The sequence below is a fragment of the Ranitomeya imitator genome, chromosome 1 (assembly GCF_032444005.1).
Source record: "Ranitomeya imitator isolate aRanImi1 chromosome 1, aRanImi1.pri, whole genome shotgun sequence".
NCBI classification, from domain to species: Eukaryota; Metazoa; Chordata; class Amphibia; order Anura; family Dendrobatidae; genus Ranitomeya; species Ranitomeya imitator.
The window spans coordinates 1,055,114,842-1,055,138,062 of NC_091282.1; the positions used below are offsets into that span (position 1 = coordinate 1,055,114,842).

At 42.9% G+C, this 23,221-nt stretch overlaps 1 protein-coding gene across 5 annotated transcripts in view; it reads left to right on the plus strand.

Annotated features, from left to right (window-relative positions):
* Window positions 1-23,221, plus strand: part of GRIA2 (glutamate ionotropic receptor AMPA type subunit 2) — a 324,576-nt gene that overhangs the window by 115,276 nt on the left and 186,079 nt on the right. For all 5 annotated transcript variants that reach the window (XR_011316978.1, XM_069744126.1, XM_069744127.1 and 2 more), the window contains exon 3: window positions 2,250-2,489. Coding sequence is in view for 4 of the 5 variants with exons in the window: in XM_069744126.1 (XP_069600227.1) it covers window positions 2,250-2,489 (240 nt within the window). In the remaining variant the exon portion in view is untranslated. The remainder of the gene's footprint in view (window positions 1-2,249; window positions 2,490-23,221) is intronic.

Here is a 23,221-nt window from a genome sequence, read left to right on the forward strand (position 1 = left end):
AAGGATAAACATACAAACTAACTCCATGCAGCAATCTCCTGAAATACTCTCCAACCGCCTACTCCAGACACTGAACTCCCTCCTCAATGCCAAACCAGGTAGTGGTAACGATCACTGGTAAGGTCAGAAGCAAGAAGGAAGGTTCTTATACCTGCTGGGAGTATCAAACCCAAAACAGCTGATACAACCCAAGACAGAGAACTCCAGTGGCCCAACTAAGCAGTTTAACCCTTGCAGCACCAGATAAAAGAAAGCCAGACCTGCTAATATGACAATGAAGTCATACTCACTACCGCAGGTGTATTTGTCACCAGATGCTGCGATCATCTGACCCAACTCTGTCGCAGTATCCCTGTAACACTATGTTGTTCACGAGTAGCACTCATACCTATGAGAGTTCACACATCTAATCACTTCCTCGGACTCAGTGATTTACAAAAAAGCACGGTAACTTGTCCAATACTGATCCAAGTGTCAGATCATAGTTGCCAAATGTTAGTCTATGGATCTGTAAACAAAATCAGGCAGAACTCAGATGCCGTCTTTGTGCTGTCCATTTTTCATGAACTGGTAAAGATTTTTCAAGCTTCTCCTATCAAACAGGTTTTTTTTTTTATTGGAGAAAAACTGATAAAACTCATATGGTAAAATCTAACACTCTGACCAAACTCTAATGGTAAAAATTGACTCTCTGACCAAATTCTGATGGTAAAAATTGACTCTCTGACCAAATTCTGATAGTTAAAACTGACATGGACTAAACTCTGATGGCTATGCTCAAAATCCCTGATGGATCTAGGACTGTTTTTTTACGTACCAGAGAAATTACTTAACGTGCAAAGGAGATGCAAATATGCATCAGTTGTTATCAGGTTTTTCACCATTTTCTACCCAGCAATGATTCAGCTCCAGAACACAAGACAACATTGGATATATTGACAGAGGGTCTAAGTCATTGTATTGTTCACATCATTTTTATTGTGTAGCCCTTTTTATAAATACACATATTTTAACATGTTTATCCTTTATGTAGAACAAGCATTTAATGAGCATTTTAGTGATATTTTGGTAGTTTCTCCTATGAGAAAAACATGCCGTCCCCAGAACATGGTTTGCTTAGATAAATAAATAGCTCTGTAGTTAAACTGTAAGTAGTGAATTGTATATTGCCCTATCGTGTTTTTTTTAAAGATCCAAAACAAAAAAAAATCAGAATGCAAAAAACAAACACAAAAAATTAAAAAACATGATTTTTTTTTTTACAAAAACACTAAAGCCAGTCTTGACTTCATATTTCCCACTATTAAAGTTTCTGTGCTGAAATCAAGATTTAAAATCTGTTTAAGCTTAAAATTTTATTTAATTTAGTGGAGAAATAATTCATGAACATGACCATATTAGTGGATTTGTCTGGGCAACTGTTTTTATAATATTTTTTACCTAAAAATGACACTATAAATGAAGGAGAAAACTGACTGGTGTTAACAGTCCCTAAAGCCACATGAAATAGCTGTTGATCTAACACTTCTCTAGTGTATTCATGCCTTGGCCAAGAGAAGGATGCAGTAGAGTCACCGGCACACATCTCTAGCAGCAGGTTATGTCCTGTGAGACTACAGATTATGTTAAAATCTATTTTTCCCTTTGTTCCTACGGAAAACAGCAGATAACAGATATCACAAAGAGTTGTGCCAAACAACAAGCATCCCTGTCACATCTATGTTCATCATGAATAATCTTCTGCATCTTCTGCTTTCGTTACACTGAGTAAATATATCACACATATTAGTGTACAATACATAAGAAAAAAGAGCTGAAAAATTGGTTAAATGTATTATGGTAATTGTGCTCAGGTTAAGCTTCTAAATAATCACCTTAAAGATCCAACTATCTGACATCATAGCGCTTATTAAAAACATTACGACTGAATTATAATATGGAGGCAACATTTGCAATTTAATTTTATTATGAAAAACGATGCAATTTATACATCATTTGTGTGTATTGAAGACAATGGATTTTAATATATCTTAGAAAATAAACAATGTTATGCTCAAGGGTTTCTACTGCAATATTCCAATTTGGCTCATGACAAAAATGGTCTCATATTGGGATAACATATGTTCAATCTGTAACTCATCTCCTGATTACAGTCATTATTTTATGCTTCACATGATGCGCATTTTATAGATTCAGTGCAGCGAATATACAGTATATACTGATGCTTGTTTTTTTTTCTTCCATTGCAGTCTGCTCCCAGTTTTCAAGAGGAGTTTTTGCTATTTTTGGATTTTATGATAAGAAGTCTGTAAATACTATCACATCATTTTGCGGAACTCTTCATGTCTCCTTCATAACCCCAAGCTTTCCAACAGATGGTACTCATCCATTTGTTATTCAAATGAGGCCGGACCTCAAAGGAGCACTTCTTAGTCTGATTGAATACTATCAATGGGATAAATTTGCATATCTTTATGACAGTGATAGAGGTAAGTTTCAATCTGTTTACTGCAAAATGCAAAAAAACACCTACTGTGTACAAATAAATCATGAACGTTATAAAGTCAGTACAGTCAGAAGTAGACTTAAGTATAAACTACAGAAATCATGCAAATAAACCAAACATAAATGTAATATGTATGAAATGGTCAATAGTTTATTAGTTGGAATTTATTTTTAAGCTTGTTTAAAATTCGCAATACAGCACTTAATCCTGTGTAAACAGGTCATGTGCTGCCAAGAATAATGGCCGCCTATGTATAAAGAGCGATTTATTAATGATTATCTTGTGCACATTGGAATAGTTATTGATCTGTGTAAACAGGCTGTTAAAAGGGATATCCTGGACTTTGTGTAAAACAAAAAAATGTGCCTAAGCACTAGCAGGCAGGTAGTTGCCACCTACCTGACTGGTGTGCCTGGTGCCGTACATCTCTGGTACAGAGTGGTCATAGACCAGTCCTACCGGCGATTCAGCTGCCTGGGACTTCAGTGTCATTCTGATTGATAGCTGGATTTCCGCTGCTTAACTGGGGGAGTCAACTGTCAATCAGAATGACATCAGAAGCCACGCCTGCTGACAGAGCAGGGCAGAAAAGAAGCCGCTGACAGAGCAGGGCAGAAAAGAAGCCGTTGACAGAGCAGGGCAGAAAAGAAGCCGCTGACAGAGCAGGGCAGAAAAGAAGCCGTTGACAGAGCAGGGCAGAAAAGAAGCCGCTGACAGAGCAGGGCAGAAAAGAAGCCGCTGACAGAGCAGGGCAGAAAAGAAGCCGCTGACAGAGCAGGGCAGAAAAGAAGCGACATAACATGAGCAGAGGCAGTTGAATCGCCAGCAGGAGCAGTCTATGAGTCTGTGACCACTCTGTGCTAACAACTATCTGCCTGTTTGCGAAAAACAAAAAATGTTCCTAAACACTAAGTCCCAGAAGTCTTTATAATTATGTTTTATTTTACTTAACTTCGGAGATGTTGATATTTTATCTGTTGGTTCGTGACAGATATTTTTGTAGAAGTGAAAATATGGTTTCTTAGACGATAACTCAAAAGTGGCAACTAATATGTCCACTTTTCATATTGTCACTATTTCAAAAATGACCTCCATAATTGAGTTAAATAATGTTAATATTGTTATAAGATCCTATTCACTTAAGGGATATATATCATCACAAACTTTATGGAAAAAAGTGCAAATATATTTTCCTGGAATCATGCATTCTTTATTCTGCACAATCCAGTGCATTACACATTTACAACAAGCAGTGGTCATCCGGATGTCCTTGTAGAAGGAACGTGGAAACTTAATATTGATTTCTATGTAGGAATTTTTTTAGAATGTTTTAGTGTGTAGATGTGCCAGTCAATAAATACATGCATGCTTTGCTTTTGAAGCTTGAATTTCAACAAGATAGAAAGTGAACTTTTGTTACACTCACTCTAGTATTTTGGAAAATCACATACAGTAAATACCAATTACCTAGAAATGACCATAAACATTAGATTACAATGATAAATATGGATCATTTTACTCATACTGATTTTTTTGTGAAATTTGCAAACCAATGATGTTAGGGTAGGCGAAACGCACCAAATATATTTATTAAGTGAGATTGGTGCGTTCGCAACCCGGGATCCACCGTGCAGAAAAGAACCTGCTGCTAAATAAATGGCGGCACTATATGGCGGTATAAACCAGCTCTGTTAGCTTCACAGAGCAGCCGAGAAGGCAAAGCTCTGTGCCCTGTTAGACTTTCACAGAGGCACAGGCTAACTACCCAGATGTGAGCAGTGAGTGGTCATGCATGCACACAAAACTCGCTGGAGGTGCCAGCATTCTAGGGGCTTATTTCAGCCGGGTCCCTGAACACACTTAAACACAATCTCCTCGCCAGAGGTGCCAGCATTCTAGGGGCTTATTTCAGCTGGGTCCCTGAACACATTCAAACACATGACCACACTGGCGCAAAGCACATAACAAAGAGGATACTAGCGCATGGCCGTGCGGCCATGCAAGCCTTAAATAGCTGCAGCACGTATAGGACCTTTCAAAGAAGGACCAATGGAATTGCTGCAGTACCTGAGCATGTGACCCTAGATCTCCACTGAGAGATCTTGCCCTGGGCATGCTCAGTGTGCAAAGCAGAACTTAGTCCTAGCACCTACAGGACATTCCGTGAGAAGGACCAATGGAAGTCGCTGCAGTACCTGAGCATGTGACCCTAGATCTCCACTGAGAGATCTTGCCCTGGGCATGCTCAGTGTGTGCAAAGTAGGACTTAGTCCCAGAAAAGCCTGCTCGCCGCAGATCAGTGCAGGGTACAATGGCAGAGCCAGGAGAGGCAGTAGTAACCCTTTGCACAGAATCAGTCTTAGTGAGACGCTGGGAGCGACGTCTCCGCTGAGCAGGCTCCACTGCGGCCGATGCAGAATGGGAGACCGCAGCAGACACGGATCAAGATTCCCCCTGTGCAGCAGAGGAAACTCGACTCCTAACAAATGATCCTTTTAAGTGACCATCTAGAACAATGTCAGTGATATTGGAATATCTTTTTGCCCGCTAGTCAAATATGATCTTTTATTGTGGTGAAAGATCTTTCATCCTCAAATGATCTTTCTACAACAAAAACATTCTCCGATAGGTTGGTTGCCCTTCAAAAGTACCATTGGGCATGTATGGCAAGCTTGAACTAATGTAACAACTAATATAGACCAAAATGTGAGTGGATGCATCAGTGGCCATGCAAATTAGATAGAAGTAAGATGATGGTAAGCAACCATTGAATTAATATTTATCTGTTGAACAGCAGAAATGTACGGATAAGGTCACTTATAGTCATACTTGAAAGTTTGCGAATTGTTCAGAATTTTCCATACTGCTGCATGTTGTGGGAGGACCCGAAGCAAGCAGTTCATGGGAGAAAATCCTCCAACTTTACAGAGTTGAAGCTGTTTTGTAGGGAGGAACAAGCTAAAATTCTTCCAAGCCAATGTGTAGGAATAATGAAGAATTGCCAGAAACATTTAAATACAGTTATTGCTGCACAAATTGGGTCACCCCAGATAATGACTAGTAAGAGAAAGTGGGCACAGAGGACAATATTAGTGGGGTGCTACATCATTCCTACAAGAACTGTATTTCAATATATTGAAGAAGAAAATGATAGGGAAGAATATATGTGCACATCCATTATAGGAACTGATGAATTTTATTAGAGACCATAAACAACAGAATATCAACATTAACAGACAGATAAAGCATTTAAATATGTATATACTGTGACAAAATTACTGACAATGTGCTCAAAGTGAGATATGTTTCGCTGAGGCTATTGGTTTCAGTGAATTGAAATCCAGAAGTCTGCTCCAGCAAACTATGTTGAGAGGCGTTAATCGGCCATTTTAAAGGCTGGGTTTTTGTAGACAACCATAGAGCAGGTGGGAGGTTGTCCACCTTATTTCCACCCCAGGGTGTTGTCTGGAGTTTAAATAGTCTCCTGAGGTATTCAGTGTTTAGAGGGTCTGGAGCTGACAGCTCCTGAGAAGTGGTTTTGCTCATGTGAACTACACTGAACCTGGCTGTGATATCCTGAGCGGATGGATCCCCACAGCTGCAGAGACTGTATACCATTATGTTTAATTTTCCTGTTTTGCCCGAAGGGCCGGGTTTAATTTCACTTCACATTGGTCTATGCCTCATGTATAATAAACCAGCAGAAAATTTAAAGAGACAGTATGCCTGTCTAATTCCATTGTGCAGCCGATTGAGCCGATCTACCACAATACACGGAGAAGTGTAAGGGCTCTTCAACAGGCAAATACTAGTATAAAAAGGAGACCCTGGTATAGAATGTGGTAAATCCATATGATTTGACACCATATTTAGTACAAATACACAATTAAAACAGTTGCATATAAAGTGGGAAGACACAGCAGATATTAAGTAATACAATCAGCAGCTAATACAATGCATATGTTGTATATTTACCAGAATATATCAGTAGTGCCTATTCCAGCAGGACCCAACACATGTCGCTGCTATGCTGTAGCTTCGTCAGGGATAGTCTGCCTACATTGAATGCCTTAGTTACATAGGGGCAATGTGCTTGATCCGCTGCATTATACAATGAAGTCAGTTCTGGCCAATGCATTGAACCTGTGCAATTACGCGATAGCGGAAGTGATGTGTGCGCTCCACTGAAGCACATTAGTGGAACGCACATACATGGAAAATCATAGCTACAAGTCAATAAAGTCACGTGCAACAGGAAGTGACGTGTGCACTCCACTGAGGCGCCCCAGTGCAACGCATAGTAGTAAGTCAGGTATCTGTATCAGTCAAGTCAGTCATGTCATACAGCAATGTTATAGCAGGAAATTACATATATATGTGTCATGGTCTGTATGTGAGTTCTGGTTTTGTGCTACAGGGGTTAATGCTTTTGGCATCCCTCTGGTTCTGGGAGGGCTTTAAATAGCCTCAATGGGATTTTGTCCATTGTCAGTGATACTTTTGACCTCAGCTTAGTTCCTGACCCCTGTGTATCTGTGGATAATGTCTGCCTGTGTATGTGTGCTCGTGTATGACCCGGTCCGTTCTGTTTCTGATATTTCTGCTTGACTCTTTACTTGTTTCACCTCTTTGTTATGACATTTGCCTGTCCTTGATCTTCCATTCCGTTGCTCCTGCTTGTACCGCGCTGCTATCTCTGGTTTCCAGACTCTGCTTTGTGACTGACCTCGTCCCAGTCTTGCCCCTCCTGTACCGTGCCATCTCCTGGTTTAGACCTGCATCTGTCCGACTACTCTCTGGGCATCTCTAGCCCAAGCACCGGTTTCCGGAGTGCCGAGGCTTGTCTCTGCCCCCAGACACTCCCCCAGCAGTCACGTGCTTCAGGTCCTGTTTGCCTGAAGCATGCATCTTCACCGCTGCCACCCCCGTTCCATATGTATCTTTGAGCATAGTTTGGCTCAGCGAGCAAGTGCAGTGCAGTGTTCCTAACATTATCACTGACCCTTAAGTTTCTCCTGTGATTGGGGTTTTTTCTTTTTTTTTCTTTTCGTTTCACCAGAGGCATTATGGATCCCATGCGCACTCTCTCTCTCTGAGCAGGTGAATAGTATGACTCAGATGATGCAAAAGCTGAATGTTGAACAGAAAGCCCTTGCTCAGTCTCAGCAGCACGTGACTGATGTTGTACAAGGGGCTTTGTCTTTGGGGAATCGGGGGCCTGGTGCCAGGGATGTTACCTTTATTTCTCCTGAACCTCATGTTAAATTGCTGAGACATTTTCTGGGGATAAAAAGAAATTCAGAGTCTTCATGGATGGGTGTAAACTTTTCTTCTTGTTAAGACCCCGCTCTTCAGGTGATGAAAGTCAGAGGGTGGGAGTCATTATTTCTCTATTAAGGGAAGCCCATCAGGCTTGGGCTTTTTCTCTTCCTCCCACAGCTCCTGAGAGAATGTCAGTGGATGCATCTTTTGAGACCCTCGGGCATATCTATGATGAACCTGATTGTGTGCGTCTGGCAGAGGACATGGTTATGAGTGTTTGTCAGGGGGAAGCACTCAGCCAAGAGGTTTTGTTCTGAGTTCAGATGCTGGGCTGCTGAAGTTTCTTGGCTTAGGGGCTTGTTCTGCAGAGGCCTGTTTGAGCGGTTGAAGGATGCCTTGGCATTACACCCCCCACCAGATTCCCTGGAGGACGCCATGACTCAGGCTGTCCATATTGACCATAGGCTGCGTACTAGAGGGGTGATGCAGCTGGAGACCTCCTTATACTCTAGCAAGAGTGAGACATTGTCCACAGCTGAGTCAATGGATGTGGGTGCTATCTCATATAAGGAGAGGAGATGCCGCCATGAGAAACAGCTGTGCTTTTATTGCAGAGAATTGGGACACTGGAGGAAGGACTGTCCCTTCTGTCCTTCATCAACCAAGACGTCGAGAAATGACTAGGTCTGGGTAATTGTTGAGGAGGCTACCCAGACCCTCAGTTACTTTTTTTTTTTCACTCTCAAAAATTCTACTGCAGGTGGAACTGCTGGTGGATGGTTGTCCTTCACTTTCTACTGCTTTTGTTGATTGCGGTTCATCCATCAATTTGATTGACTCTCATTTGATATCTTAATGCCAGATAGGGACAGTTAGGCTCGAGACTCTGGTTAAAGTGGTGGCCATTGACTCCTCTCCCCTCACCAAAGAAGGGATTCTCTATGTCTCTGAGATCTTTTCACTCAAGGTGGGCCCAGCTCATGCTGAAAGAATAAGTTGTTTTGTTTTGTAAAACCTACCTGCTGGGTTGGTGTTGGGGATGCTGTGGTTACAGCTCCACAACCCAGTCATCAATTGGAAATCTGGGGAAATTGTTCAATGGGGTCCTAACTGTGTCAATCTATATTGCCAATGTACATCATTGTCTCAACCTGTTAAATCTGTTTCTGTGTCATATGTCTGTCTGAAGGGTATTCCGGAGTACCTAAAGGACTTTCAAGATGTGTTCTCCGAATGCGAGGCTGAGGTCTTACCGCCACATAGACCCTTTGATTGTGCCATTGAATTTATTCCTGGGGCTAAGTTGCCTAAAGCCCCTCTGTTTAATCTGTCCAGTCCTGAACGCTTAGCCATGAAGGAGTATGTTGTGGAAAGTCTCCGCAAGGGGCATATACATCCCTCTTTCTCTCCTGTGGCTGCGGGTTTTTTCTTTGTAAATAGAAAAGATGGCGGTTTATGTCCTTGCCTCGACTTTCAGGAAGTTAACAAAAGTAATGTGAGAAACACACACCCTCTTCCCCTTATTCCAGATTTATGTAACCAGTTGTCAGGAGCCAAGTGGTTCTCCAAACTAGATCTTCGTGGAGCCCATAATCTGATAAGGGTTCGGGAGGGGGATGAATGGAAGACTGAATTTCTCACATCTGAGGGACTCTTTCAAAACCTTGTTATGCCGTTTGGTCTTACTAATGCTCCTGCTTTATTTCAATACTTTATTAATGTGGTGTTTTCTGATCTTATTGGTCATTTTGTTGTTATCAACGTTAATGACATTTTGGTCTACTCCCCTGATAGTCATTCCCATCTGCAACAAAGACTCAGGGAAAAACAACTGTTTGCTCAATTGGAGAAATGTTAATTTTTTGAACAGGAGTTGTCTTTTTTAGGCCTGATTGTGTCCAGTGAGGGGTTCCACATGGATTCCAAGAAGGTGCAGGCTACTATTGACTGGGTTCAACCCAGGGACCTTAAGGGGCTCCAGCGCTTCTTGGGATTCACCAATTATTATCAAAAGTTTATGTGGGGTTTTTCACAGGCGGTCAAGCCGCTTACTGATCTTACAGGCAAGGGTCGGATGTAAAAAAATGGTCTGTGCCTGCCAAAGAATCCTTTTTTGACGTTGAAAAGGTGTTTCATGTCCGCTCCGATATTCGTGCAACCAGATCTGTCCAAACCTTTTAATGTAGAGGTGGACGCTTCTGAGGTGGGGGTAGGAGCAGTATTGTCTCAGGGACCCGCCACTTTGACTAATCTCAAGTAATGTGCCTTCTTTTCCAAGAAATTATTTTCTGCCTAGAGAAATTATGATGTGGGCAATAGAGAACTTCTTGCGGTCAAATTGTAAATACAGCCCAAAATGGAAGACATAACAGTAACCCTCTCAAGCATGCTCAACACTATGTGGGAGAGATAATGGTAGAGAGACCACACCAGAAACCTAAAAGGACACTCCAAAATGTGAATCATCATACCCAAAGAAAATGGAGTACTTATCCAGAATAGTAAAAAAGTATACGTTTATTACATACTATATCAAAGACAAAAAATACATTTTAAATACCATATCACAAGGTTATTACATGTTCAGGAAAGAAAACAAGATAGAACCAAAACAGTGTGACCTCCTAGTACTGCTGCATACATATTCAATAGTAAAGTGCTCCGTGCTTTATAGATAGATGGGAGAAGACACCAGGAAAGGGTGGTAACTAAGTATAGTATATAGGTTCAAAGAGGAGTCCAAAATCACAAATACCTCATTATTATAAATACCTCCAAAACCTTGGGCTCCTTACCCATATTGCAGCATAGAAGGGTCCACACCGTGTAGCCAACGCACGTTTCGTGTCTGCTTCGTCAGGGGGTGGTCAAATTGGCATTTGAAGAATGGAGGCATTTTTTGGAAGGGGTTGCCCATGCTATCACTGTGATTACTGATCATAAGATCTTAGCCTCTATTGAGTCTGCTAAAAGATTAACTTCCAAACAGGCTTGCTGGTTGCTTTTTTTCCCCCAGTTTCAGTTTTCCATTACTTTTCGTCCTGGGTTCAAAAATGTCAAGCTGATGCATTGTCTCGAAGTTTTGATTCTGTGTCTCCCCCCCGAACCACTGTCCTCCATTCTTCCACCTGGGGTGGTGATAGCTGATGTCTCATCGGAGCTGGAGCGTGAGATTTAAGAGGCTCAGTCTCTTGCTCCTGCTTTTAAACTGGGGGGTAAATTGTTTGTCCCAGAGAAATTTCATTCTAGGCTTCTTAGAGAGTTTCATGGGTCTATGTTGAGTGCTCATCCTGGGATTTCTGCCACGCGGGAGGTTGTGGCAAGGGTTTTTTGGTGGCCCTCATTGGCTATGGATGTGAAAAAAATGGTGTCTGCATGTGAGGTTTGTGCCTGTTCTAAGAGCTCTCATAGCCGGCCAGGGAACTGGTGCCTTTGCTAGTTCCTGATAGACCATGGACTCACTTGTCCATGGATTTTATCACCAATCTCCCTCCTTCTAGGGGTAAAATCGTGATATGGGTGGTGGTGGACAGGTTTTCTAAGCCAGCTCATTTTGTACCCTTGTCCGCATTACTCTCTGCTGAAACCTTGTCCAGGCTGTTTGTGCAACTCGTGGTCCGTCTGCATGGGGTACCCATGAATGTGGTGTCTGACAGAGGTGTACAGTTTGTGACTAAGTTCTGGAGGGCATTCTGTAAAAACTTGGATGTTACGTTGTCCTTTTCTTCTACATATCACCCTGAGAGTAATGGTCAGACTGAACGCAACAATAAGTCCCTTGAGCAAATTCTTCGCTGTTTGGCCTCTACTAGGCAGGATTAGTGGTGTGATGCGTTGCCTTTGGCTGAGTTCGTGTTTAACAGTTGTGTGAGTCAGTCCACTGGTATGTCTCTTTTCCTGTTGAACTATGGGTTTAATCCACATTTTGGGGAATTTTCTCCTTCAGATTCTGGTTGTGCTGGGGCTGAGGAGTCTGTACAGCTTTTAAAAAATCTGTGGGCTGAGGTCCGTCATATCCAAGTCTCATGGGAGATATACGTTTTCTAAACCACAGAAAAAACAAAACCCTAAAAGCATTTTTTATTCATAAATATTTAAAAAGACCAAGTTATTAACACTAGACAAATACATAAATTACCATAACCAAACTGAAATTGGGTATTGGTAAAAGGGTACTAATCTGGAACTAGCCAGATTAAAGATAATGGTACACAAAGTCCTACACACGCTGTACCTTCCTGACAGTGGAGGTTGGCACCCTAAGTTCGACACGGTGCCCCCACTCCACTACGGCTGTCCCTTCTATCCCTGAAGGCCCTGTCAGCTACCCAACCCAAGACCCACCACCATGCACACAAATACACAAATAGTTCCTTTGGCTATAAAAATATATAAAATAGCCTCTCCTAAGATAGAAAATAAACCCTCTAGTATTCACTGGAGTTTATTGGGAGTTGCCAAACAGTGTCCATTCAAAGGACTACAAATTGCCCTCATATTAAAGGCTCATGTTGTAACTGTCATTGGCATGACAAAGAAAAAGAGCAAATCCAAACAATTTATGTGATGCAGATAAGTAACTTGCTTTATTTTCTATAGTTTGCTGGCCACAAACATGGCAATAGATTTGATACTATATGTGGCACAGCGGTATCAGGAGAAATTGGTGAATGCATATATCTATTGGACTGTACCAGAGCTTGCTATGAAACTATTTTTTATTCCTTCGGCTCACAATTTACTAAAGAGTAGATTTGGATGTAAATTTGGAATTCGAGCACAATATACACATATTCATCTTGAATTTGCTCTTTTTCTTAGTCATGCCAATGACAGTTACAGCATGAGCCTTTAATATGAGGGCAATTTGTAGTCCTTTGAATGGACACTGCTTGGCAACCCAAATATACTCTAGTGAACACTAGAGGGTTTATTTTCTATCTTAGGAGAGGCTATTTGATATATTTTTATAGCCAAAGGAACTATTTGTGTCCATGGTAGTGGGTCTTGGGTTGGGTAGCTGACAGGGCCTTCAGGGATAGAAGGGACAGCCGTCGCGGAGTGGGGTCACCGTGTCGAACTTAGGGTGCCAACCTCCACTCTCAGGAAGGTACAGCATGTGTAGGACTTTATTAGGGCCACATTAGGTTTGTGTACCATCATCTTTAATCTGGCACCTTCCAGATTAGTACCCTTATACCAATACCCAATTTCAGTTTGGTTATGGTAATTTATGTATTTGTCTAGTGTTGATCATTTGGTCTTTTTAAATATTTATGAATAAAAAATGCTTTTAGGGTTTTGTTTTTTTTGTGGTTTAGTTTATTTCCAATATACCCTAGTTACCATTTAGGTTGGTTTCTCTTCGAGATATAAGTTTTCTGCAGACAAGAAGAGTGTCTCAGGTCATGCTTTTCAGGTTGGAGAGAAGGTTTGGCTCTCCACACGGAATATTAAGCTCAAGATTCCATCAGCCAAATTGGGTTCAAAATTCATTGGTCCATATGAAATTGTGGAGGTAGTCAATCCTGTAGCCTATAGGTTACATCTCCCATCCTCATTCAAGATTTCCAATGTGTTCCACAAATCCCTTTTAAAACCTTTGGGATCTGTTGAGGAGGATTTTGTGTCAACTGTTCCCCCGGTGTTGGTGGAGGGTCACATGGAATATGAGGTCGGAAACATTGTGGATTCTCATCTGGTACGCCGCGCCTTGCAGTATCTGGTATACTGGAAGGGGTATGGTCCAGAGTATCGGTAGTGGGACCCGGCTCAGTTCGTACACTCTGTTTGGTTTGGACGTTTCATGCCAGACATCCTGAGAAGCCTGGGGGTCCAGTGGCCCCCAATTAAGAGGGGGGTACTGTCATGATTTATATGTGAATTCTGGTTTTGTGCTGCAAGGGTTAATGCTTTTAGCCTCTCTCTGGCTCTGGGCTTTAAATAGCCTCAATTGGGCTCTGTCTGTTGTCAGTGATACTTTTGACCTCAGCTTAGTTCCTGACCCCTTTGTATCTATGGATACTGTCTGCCTGTGTATGCTTGCTCGTGGTTGACCCAGTCCGTTCCTGCTTCTGATATTTCTGCCTGACTCTGTACTTGTTTCGCCTCTTTGTTATGACCTTTGCCGCCCCCGCTCCACAGGTATCTTTGAGCATAGTTTGTTCAACTCAGGACACACACACTGGCTCAGTGAGCAAGTGCAGTGCGGTGTTCCTGACAATATACTGTGATATTATGGTGGTGCAATAAGAACAAGAGAAAAGCAGGATAAACATCTGAAAAGCAGCAATGATATTTTGATGGAAACAAGACCCGGAACTACAATATACTGTAGATACCGGAAAGTACAGGTATGCATTTCACAAGAGAGCGAATATTAGGCATCAGATAAAGATTATTATCATAAAAGTGTGAGACCAGATACTGAAAGCAAAGGTTCACATAGTTTTGCCACTGACAGATGTGATATTAGATAATTTTTTTCATAAAAAAATGTCAAAGTCTTTGTCTCACTTGTTTGAGTTAGTTCTCTTTATCTTTTAGGACGTTTATGGAACTCCGATGTAGATTTAATTTTTTTTTTTTTATTTATTTTTATATAGCGCTAACATATTCCGCAGCGCTTTACAGGTTGCACACATTATCGTTGCTGTCCCCGTTGTGGCTCACAATCTAATGTCCCTATCAGTATGTCTTTGTAATGTGGGAGGAAACCGGAGTACCCGGAGGAAACCCACGCAAACACGGAGAGAACATACAAACTCTTTGCAGATGTTGTCCTTAGTGGGGCTTGAACCCAGGACTCCAGCGCTGCAAGGCTGCTGTGCTATCCACTGCGCCACCGTGCTGCCCATTTAAGGTAAAATTTATGCAGAAATATGGAAAATTGTGAATGATTCGCAAACTTTCAATCACCACTGTACATATGGCTAGGGCCGGACTGGGACTGAAATTCAGCTGTGACATTTTGACAACACACAGACCCATGCTGCTCCCCCTTCCCCAGAAGGAGGTAACTATAAGGTCGGGGTCAGATGACCGTAGATTTTCTCATGCGAGAGAATTGGGCCGATTATGCTAATGACAGTCGCCTAAAACACTGTCAGAGTTTGAGCCGAGTGTCATCTTACTGTGATCCAATTTTCTCACATGAGAGAATTGTATCACAGGTGTAGGGAATGCTGAGAACATACAGTAATTTCATCATCTTCCTCATTGCCTGAATCCACGGATGTCGGACTTCACTCTAATGAAATCTAAGTGCAGTTTAAGGTTTCACACGCACTCATAGAATTGTATGGGTATACGTGATCCGAGTTCCAGAGCCACGCACAGCATGCTATGACTTTATCTGATGCAGGATCTGCAGGAGAAAAAAAAAATCACAGATCTGCACTTCTATCCAATGAAACATATGATAGTACCCGGTAGTGTTACACGCTCGTGAGCGAGCCCTTACCATAACTATCCTGCCTGGAGGAAATGAAAATCTACCGCAAGACCAATATTGCCAATAATACTACTATATGTTATAAGGTTAAATAATACTGTTACACTACTGTGGACACCGACAGAAGAGGGCACCTCTGCAAGGACTTCATATAGGCCCTTTGCAATCCAATAGCTCATCATAATGCAGAATTCCTCCTGTTTTAGAAGAGGATATAGACTAGTTTATTTCTTGGACCCCTGTGCAATTGCCCAGGTTGCACCATTGATATGTCAGCCCCTGCACTATGCCATGGTTACATAATGCCACCACATTGTGACACTAAGCCTCATACTGATCATTAAATGGGTTGTACTCCCCTGAATACATTTTTGGCAAGTAGTAGTGCAGCCCACCAAATCCTAATAAAGAGTAATATACACATCATGAGGATTTGGCTCTGCTTCCAGGTCCAGCAGCTATCACCTAACGGACATGTGATTTCCATACTTGCAGTCATGTGCCTACTAGAGTCTCAGTCACTTAGCTCACTGTACTAATTTATTTGGCACGTAACTGCAAGTGTGGAAATCACATACCGTACTTGATATCACGTGACAACTACTGAAACAGGTAAACGGCGCCGAATGCTAACGCTAGTGCTTGCCAACAATTTACTCAGGGGTTGACAATCCTTTTAACAAACATGACTATACCAAGACCAATAGTAGAAACAGTATTTCAATAAAATAGACAATATCAAATACCAGTGATATGAAATAATACCATAACCAAATAATACCTGCACATATAAAGTAGTAATAATGCCACCATACTGATCATTAATGAAAGCCACAGTACTAATACTGATATTACCACCATACGCTGACCATTTAATGGTAATATCACCAGTAGTGTTGAGCGATACCGTCCGATACTTGAAAGTATCGTATCGGATAGTATCGGCCGATATCCGAAAAGTATCGGATATCGCCGATACCGATACCCGATACCAATACAAGTCAATGGGACACCACGTATCGGAAGGTATCCTGATGGTTCCCAGGGTCTGAAGGAGAGGAAACTCTCCTTCAGGCCCTGGGATCCATATTAATGTGTAAAATAAAGAATTAAAATAAAAAATATTGATATAATTACCTCTCCGGCGGCCCCTGGACTGCCGGTTACCAGCGGTGATGTCCAGGGGCCTCCGGAGAGGTAAGTATATCAATATTTTTTATTTTAATTCTTTATTTTACACATTACTATGGATCCGATACCGATACCCGATACCACAAAAGTATCGGAACTCGGTATCGGAATTCCGATACCGTAAGTATCGGCCGATACCCGATACTTGCGGTATCGGAATGCTCAACACTAATCACCAGTGCTCTGCAGACATTATATGCACATACTGTATAGATACTCACCAGTGACGTTCACGATCATTGAAGTCATTCATTTCGCTTTTCTTTTAGATTTGCCATCCTCCTACAGCCCAAATGCTGGAAGCAGGCTGCAGTCTGTCGGGAGTTGATGGCCGGTTATCCCTATTAACACTATTGGCTTTTTATATACAATGTGATGGCCACCAATACGGATAATAGTTTTGTAGACCGATGTGGCCCACAGTCAGACTGGCCCATCTGGCATTTGCCTAATGGCCATTCCGACCCCGCACAAGGCTATATAATATTGTGCGTCAATGCTTCCACTTCAGAATACCTGGATACATTAAATCCAGCAGAGCATCATGTGCCAGCACAGGAAGTCCCAGTTGTGTCTGCAGTATTAGACTCTGCAGGGGACGTCATTTGCTGCTGAACAATCGCCTACATTCAGCCATGCCAGGTGAAGGAGGTCTTTTATATGGAACTATATGTCATCGGATGGACTGACACAGTACCCATTAGAGAATTGTTATCTATACGATTTCTTAATCTAATCTATTAGCGTAGGTTCAATGAAGGTGAACTTACGGTAGACTTTAAAAACTCACATTTTATCATATTAAATTGTCAAGCTTTGATTTTCTCTAATGCGTGAAAAACACAAGAGTGAATAATGGACATCCGGAAGGTGAAGGGGAAATTCTCCCTGTGTAATCATACAAAAGCAATAAATCAGCAGCAAATACAGCAGTGACAGAATAACTTAACTGAGGCCATGATGGAAATGAAGTGCAATATTCTCTGCAATGTATTTGTTTATTCACAGATGTCAGTCCATACATGATCAGTCAAGATGTCTAAATGAAATGGCCCGACATTAATGGAATACATTTTCTAAAAGGTTACATTTAATAGATTTATTTTAGCTTGCAGCTTCCATATTAATGAAATGGATTAACTATTTATAGCCTGTTCTTAAAGACCTTACTCTCCTGAATAGTAGGTTGTGTGTGATGTATCTATTACCAATACTAGCAGAATGTGTATGAGAATTGGCTAAATAAATGGGGGCATGTTTATCAATACTTCCTATTTCTTAGGCCTTATTCAGAAGTCCGTGTTTCCTGTACATGTTCTATCCCTTTTGTGTACACATTTTATTCTATGGACATATTCATATCTGCATTTCTTTAAGGGGGACCAGTAATACACAAAAAATAAAGGAGACGTGTCTGTTTTTTGTTCTTATTTATGGAACAAACTCGCCTATTCATGTGATTGTGTCAGATAAAAAAATTGAATAATGTTTGGATGCCATCCTTGTGTCATCTGAGTGCATCTGTTTTGCTATTTAAAAGAGTTGTATATATAGGAAATCTGTCAGCAGGTATGAGAGCAATCATCTGAGAGCCACATGATGTAGGCTAAGAGATCCTGAATCCAACAAATGTATCACTTAAAGGGAACCTGTCACCCCCCCAGGCGTTAGAAACTAAAAGAGCCACCTTGTGCAGCAGTAATGCTGCATTCTGACAAGGTGGCTCTTTTAGTTATTAGTGCAGTCAAAGCAGAAATAATGCGCTTTATAATTTCTCAAAAATACCTCTCTTTAGTCATGGAGGCAGGTCTTTCCCCCCCTGCTGCACACCCCACACTGCCGTCACTCGAGGCTTCTTCGGCCCTACTTGTGAATCCCAGCCCCGCAGTGTGTTATGCTTTATTCACAGTGCGGGGCTGGGATTCACTAGTAGGGCGGCCGTACAGGCGCAGTCTGCGAGAATGCATCTGAGGTCAGACGGGCAGCGCTCACTGCGCCTGCCCCAGGCAGAACAAAAGAGTGCAGGCACCGGATTTCATTTGAAAACAGTGCGGAGGGGGCGGCGCCCGGTGCCGAAGAAGCCTTGAGTGACGGCAATGTGGCGTCTGCAGCAGGGGGGGAAGACCTGCCTCCAGGACTAAAGACAGGTATTTTTGAGAAATTATAAAACGCATCATTTCTGCTTTGACTGCACCAATAACTAAAAGAACCACCTTGTCAGAATTCAGCATTACTGCTGCACAAGGTGGCTCTTTTAGTTTCTAATGCCTGGGGGAAGGTGACAGAGGCCCTTTAAATTACTGGGTGCAGTAGTTGTGACACAATCAGACTTTTTAGATTTAGCAATGCAGCAGAGCTGAGAAAGCTAACCCCGCCCACAAGCAGGTTCTCAGATTACACAGTCTATAGACAGTGATGTACTTATCTGTTATGATGAGGTAATTCAGTACCACAATGGACATAGAATTCAGAGCACATACAGTGATCTGACAATAACCCCAAAAACATAGAACGAGCTCTGAGACGTGGGAACTCTGCTGACCGCAATCCCCAATCCTCTCCAACCACACCAGAGGCAGCCGTGGATTGCGCCTAACGCTCCCTATGCAACTCGGCACAGCCTGAGAAACTAGCTAGCCTGAAGATAGAAAACAAGCCTACCTTGCCTCAGAGAAATACCCCAAAGGAAAAGGCAGCCCCCACACACAATGACCGCGAGCCAAGATGAAAAGACAAACGTAGAGAAGAAATAGATTTAGCAAAGTGAGGCCCGACTTACTAAACAGAGCGAGGATAGGAAAGGTAACTTTGCGGTCAAAACAAAACCCTACAAACAACCACGCAAAGGGGGCAAAAAGACCCTCCGTACCGAACTAACGGCACGGAGGTACACCCTCTGCGTCCCAGAGCTTCCAGCAAGCAAAGAAAAACAATTAGACAAGCTGGACAGAAAAAAAACAGCAAACAAAATAGCAAAGCAGAACTTAGCTATGCAGAGCAGCAGGCCACAGGAACGATCCAGGAGGAAACAGGTCCAATACTAGAACATTGACTGGAGGCCAGGATCAAAGCACTAGGTGGAGTTAAATAGAGCAGCACCTAACGACTTCACCACATCACCTGAGGAAGGAAACTCAGAAGCTGCAGTACCACTCTCCTCCACTAACGGAAGCTCACAGAGAGAATCAGCCGAAGTACCACTTGTGACCACAGGAGGGAGCTCTGCCACAGAATTCACAACAGTACCCCCCCCTTGAGGAGGGGTCACCGAACCCTCACCAGAGCCCCCGGGACGACCAGGATGAGCCATATGAAAGGCACGAACAAGATCGGGAGCATGGACATCAGAGGCAAAGACCCAGGAATTATCTTCCTGAGCATAACCCTTCCACTTAACCAGATACTGGAGTTTCCGTCTTGAAAGACGAGAATCCAAAATCTTCTCCACAATATACTCCAACTCCCCCTCCACCAAAACCGGGGCAGGAGGATCAACAGATGGAACCATAGGTGCCACATATCTCCGCAACAATGACCTATGGAATACATTATGTATGGAAAAAGAATCTGGAAGGGTCAGACGAAAAGACACAGGATTAAGAACCTCAGAAATCCTATACGGACCAATGAAACGAGGTTTAAATTTAGGAGAGGAAACCTTCATAGGAATATGACGAGAAGATAACCAAACTAAATCCCCAACACGAAGTCGGGGACCCACACAGAGTCTGCGATTAGCGAAACGTTGAGCCTTCTCCTGGGACAAGGTCAAATTGTCCACTACATGAGTCCAAATCTGCAGCAACCTGTCCACCACAGTATCCACACCAGGACAGTCCGAAGACTCAACCTGCCCTGAAGAGAAACGAGGATGGAACCCAGAGTTGCAGAAAAACGGCGAAACCAAGGTAGCCGAGCTGGTCTGATTGGTTCGTTCGGTCTGGCCATTAGTCTGAGGATGGAAAGCCGAGGAAAAAGACAAGTCAATGCCCATCCTACCACAAAAGGCTTGCCAAAACCTCGAAACAAACTGAGAACCTCTGTCAGAAACGATATTCTCTGGAATGCCATGTAAACGAACCACATGCTGGAAGAACAATGGCACCAAATCAGAGGAGGAAGGTAATTTAGACAAGGGTACCAAATGGACCATCTTAGAGAAGCGATCACAGACCACCCAAATGACTGACATCTTTTGAGAGACGGGAAGATCTGAAATAAAATCCATAGAGATATGTGTCCAAGGCCTCTTCGGGACCGGCAAGGGAAAAAGCAACCCACTGGCACGAGAACAGCAGGGCTTAGCCCGAGCACAAATCCCACAGGACTGCACAAAAGAACGCACATCCCGCGATAGAGATGGCCACCAAAAGGATCTAGCCACCAACTCTCTGGTACCAAAGATTCCAGGATGACCAGCCAACACCGAACAATGAACCTCAGAGATAACTTTATTCGTCCACCTATCAGGGACAAACAGTTTCTCCGCTGGGCAACGATCAGGTTTATTAGCCTGAAATTTTTGCAGCACCCGCCGCAAATCAGGAGAGATGGCAGACACAATTACTCCCTATTTGAGGATACCCGCCGGCTCAGATAAACCCGGAGAGTCGGGCACAAAACTCCTAGACAGAGCATCCGCCTTCACATTTTTAGAGCCCGGAAGGTACGAAATCACAAAGTCAAAACGGGCAAAAAACAGCGACCAACGAGCTTGTCTGGGATTCAACCGCTTGGCAGACTCGAGATAAGTCAAGTTCTTATGATCAGTCAAGACCACCACGCGATGCTTAGCTCCTTCAAGCCAATGACGCCACTCCTCGAATGCCCACTTCATGGCCAGCAACTCTCGATTGCCCACATCATAATTTTGCTCAGTAGGCGAAAACTTCCTAGAAAAGAAGGCGCATGCTTTCATCACCGAGCAATCAGAACTTCTCTGCGACAAAACAGCCCCTGCTCCAATCTCAGAAGCATCAACCTCGACCTGGAATGTAAGCGAAACATCCGGCTGACACAATACAGGGGCAGAAGAAAAACGACGCTTCAACTCTTGAAAAGCTTCCACAGCAGCAGAAGACCAATTGACCACATCAGCACCCTTCTTGGTCAAATCGGTCAATGGTTTAGCAATACTAGAAAAATTGCAGATGAAGCGACGATAAAAATTAGCAAAGCCCAGGAACTTTTGCAGACTTTTCAGAGATGTCGGCTGAGTCCAATCATGGATGGCTTGGACCTTAACAGGGTCCATCTCGATAGTAGAAGGGGAAAGATGAACCCCAAAAATGAAACCTTCTGAACACCAAAGAGACACTTTGATCCCTTCACAAACAAAGAATTAGCACGCAGGACCTGAAACACCGTTCTGACCTGCTTCACATGAGATTCCCAATCATCCGAGAAGATCAAAATGTCATCCAAGTACACAATCAGGAATTTATCCAGGTACTCTCGGAAGATGTCATGCATAAAGGACTGAAATACTGATGGAGCATTGGCAAGTCCGAATGACATTACTAGATACTCAAAATGGCCCTCGGGCGTATTAAATGCAGTTTTCCATTCATCGCCTCGCTTAATACGCACAAGATTATACGCACCACGAAGATCTATCTTGGTGAACCAACTGGCCCCCTAAATCTGAGCAAACAAATCAGATAACAACGGCAAGGGGTACTGAAATTTCACCGTGATCTTATTTAGAAGGCGGTAATCTATACAAGGTCTCAGCGAACCATCCTTTTTGGCTCCAAAAAAGAACCCTGCTCCTAATGGCGACGATGATGGGCGAATATGCCCCTTCTCCAAGGACTCCTTCACATAACTCCGCATAGCGGCGTGCTCAGGCACAGACAAATTAAACAGTCGACCTTTTGGGAATTTACTACCAGGAATCAAATCGATAGCACAATCACAATCCCTATGCGGAGGTAGGGTATCGGACTTGGGCTCATCAAATACATCCCGGTAATCAGACAAGAACTCAGGAACCTCAGAAGGGGTGGATGACGAAATAGTCAGAAATGGGACATCACCATGTACCCCCTTACAACCCCAGCTGGACACAGACATGGATTTCCAATCTAATACTGGATTATTGACTTGTAGCCATGGCAACCCCAACACGACCACATCATGCAGATTATGCAACACCAGAAAGCGAATAACCTCCTGATGTGCAGGAGCCATGCACATGGTCAGCTGGGTCCAGTACTGAGGCTTATTCTTGGCCAAAGGCGTAGCATCAAATCCTCTCAATGGAATAGGACACTGCAAGGGCTCCAAGAAAAACCCACAACGCCTAGCATACTCCAAGTCCATCAAATTCAGGGCAGCGCCTGAATCCACAAATGCCATGACAGAATACGATGACAAAGAGCAGATCAAGGTAACGGACAAAATAAATTTTGACTGTACCGTACCAATGGTGGCAGACCTAGTGAACCGCTTAGTGCGCTTAGGACAATCAGAGATAGCATGAGTGGAATCACCACAGTAGAAACACAGCCCATTCTGACGTCTGTGTTCTTGCCGTTCAACTCTGGTCAAAGTCCTATCGCACTGCATAGGCTCAGGTTTAAGCTCAGGTAATACCGCCAAATGGTGCACAGATTTACGCTCACGCAAGCGTCGACCAATCTGAATAGCCAAAGACATAGACTCATTCAGACCAACAGGCATAGGAAATCCCACCATGACATCCTTAAGGGCTTCAGAGAGACCCTTTCTGAAAATAGCTGCGAGCGCACCTTCATTCCATTGAGTGAGTACGGACCACTTTCTAAATTTCTGACAATATACCTCTA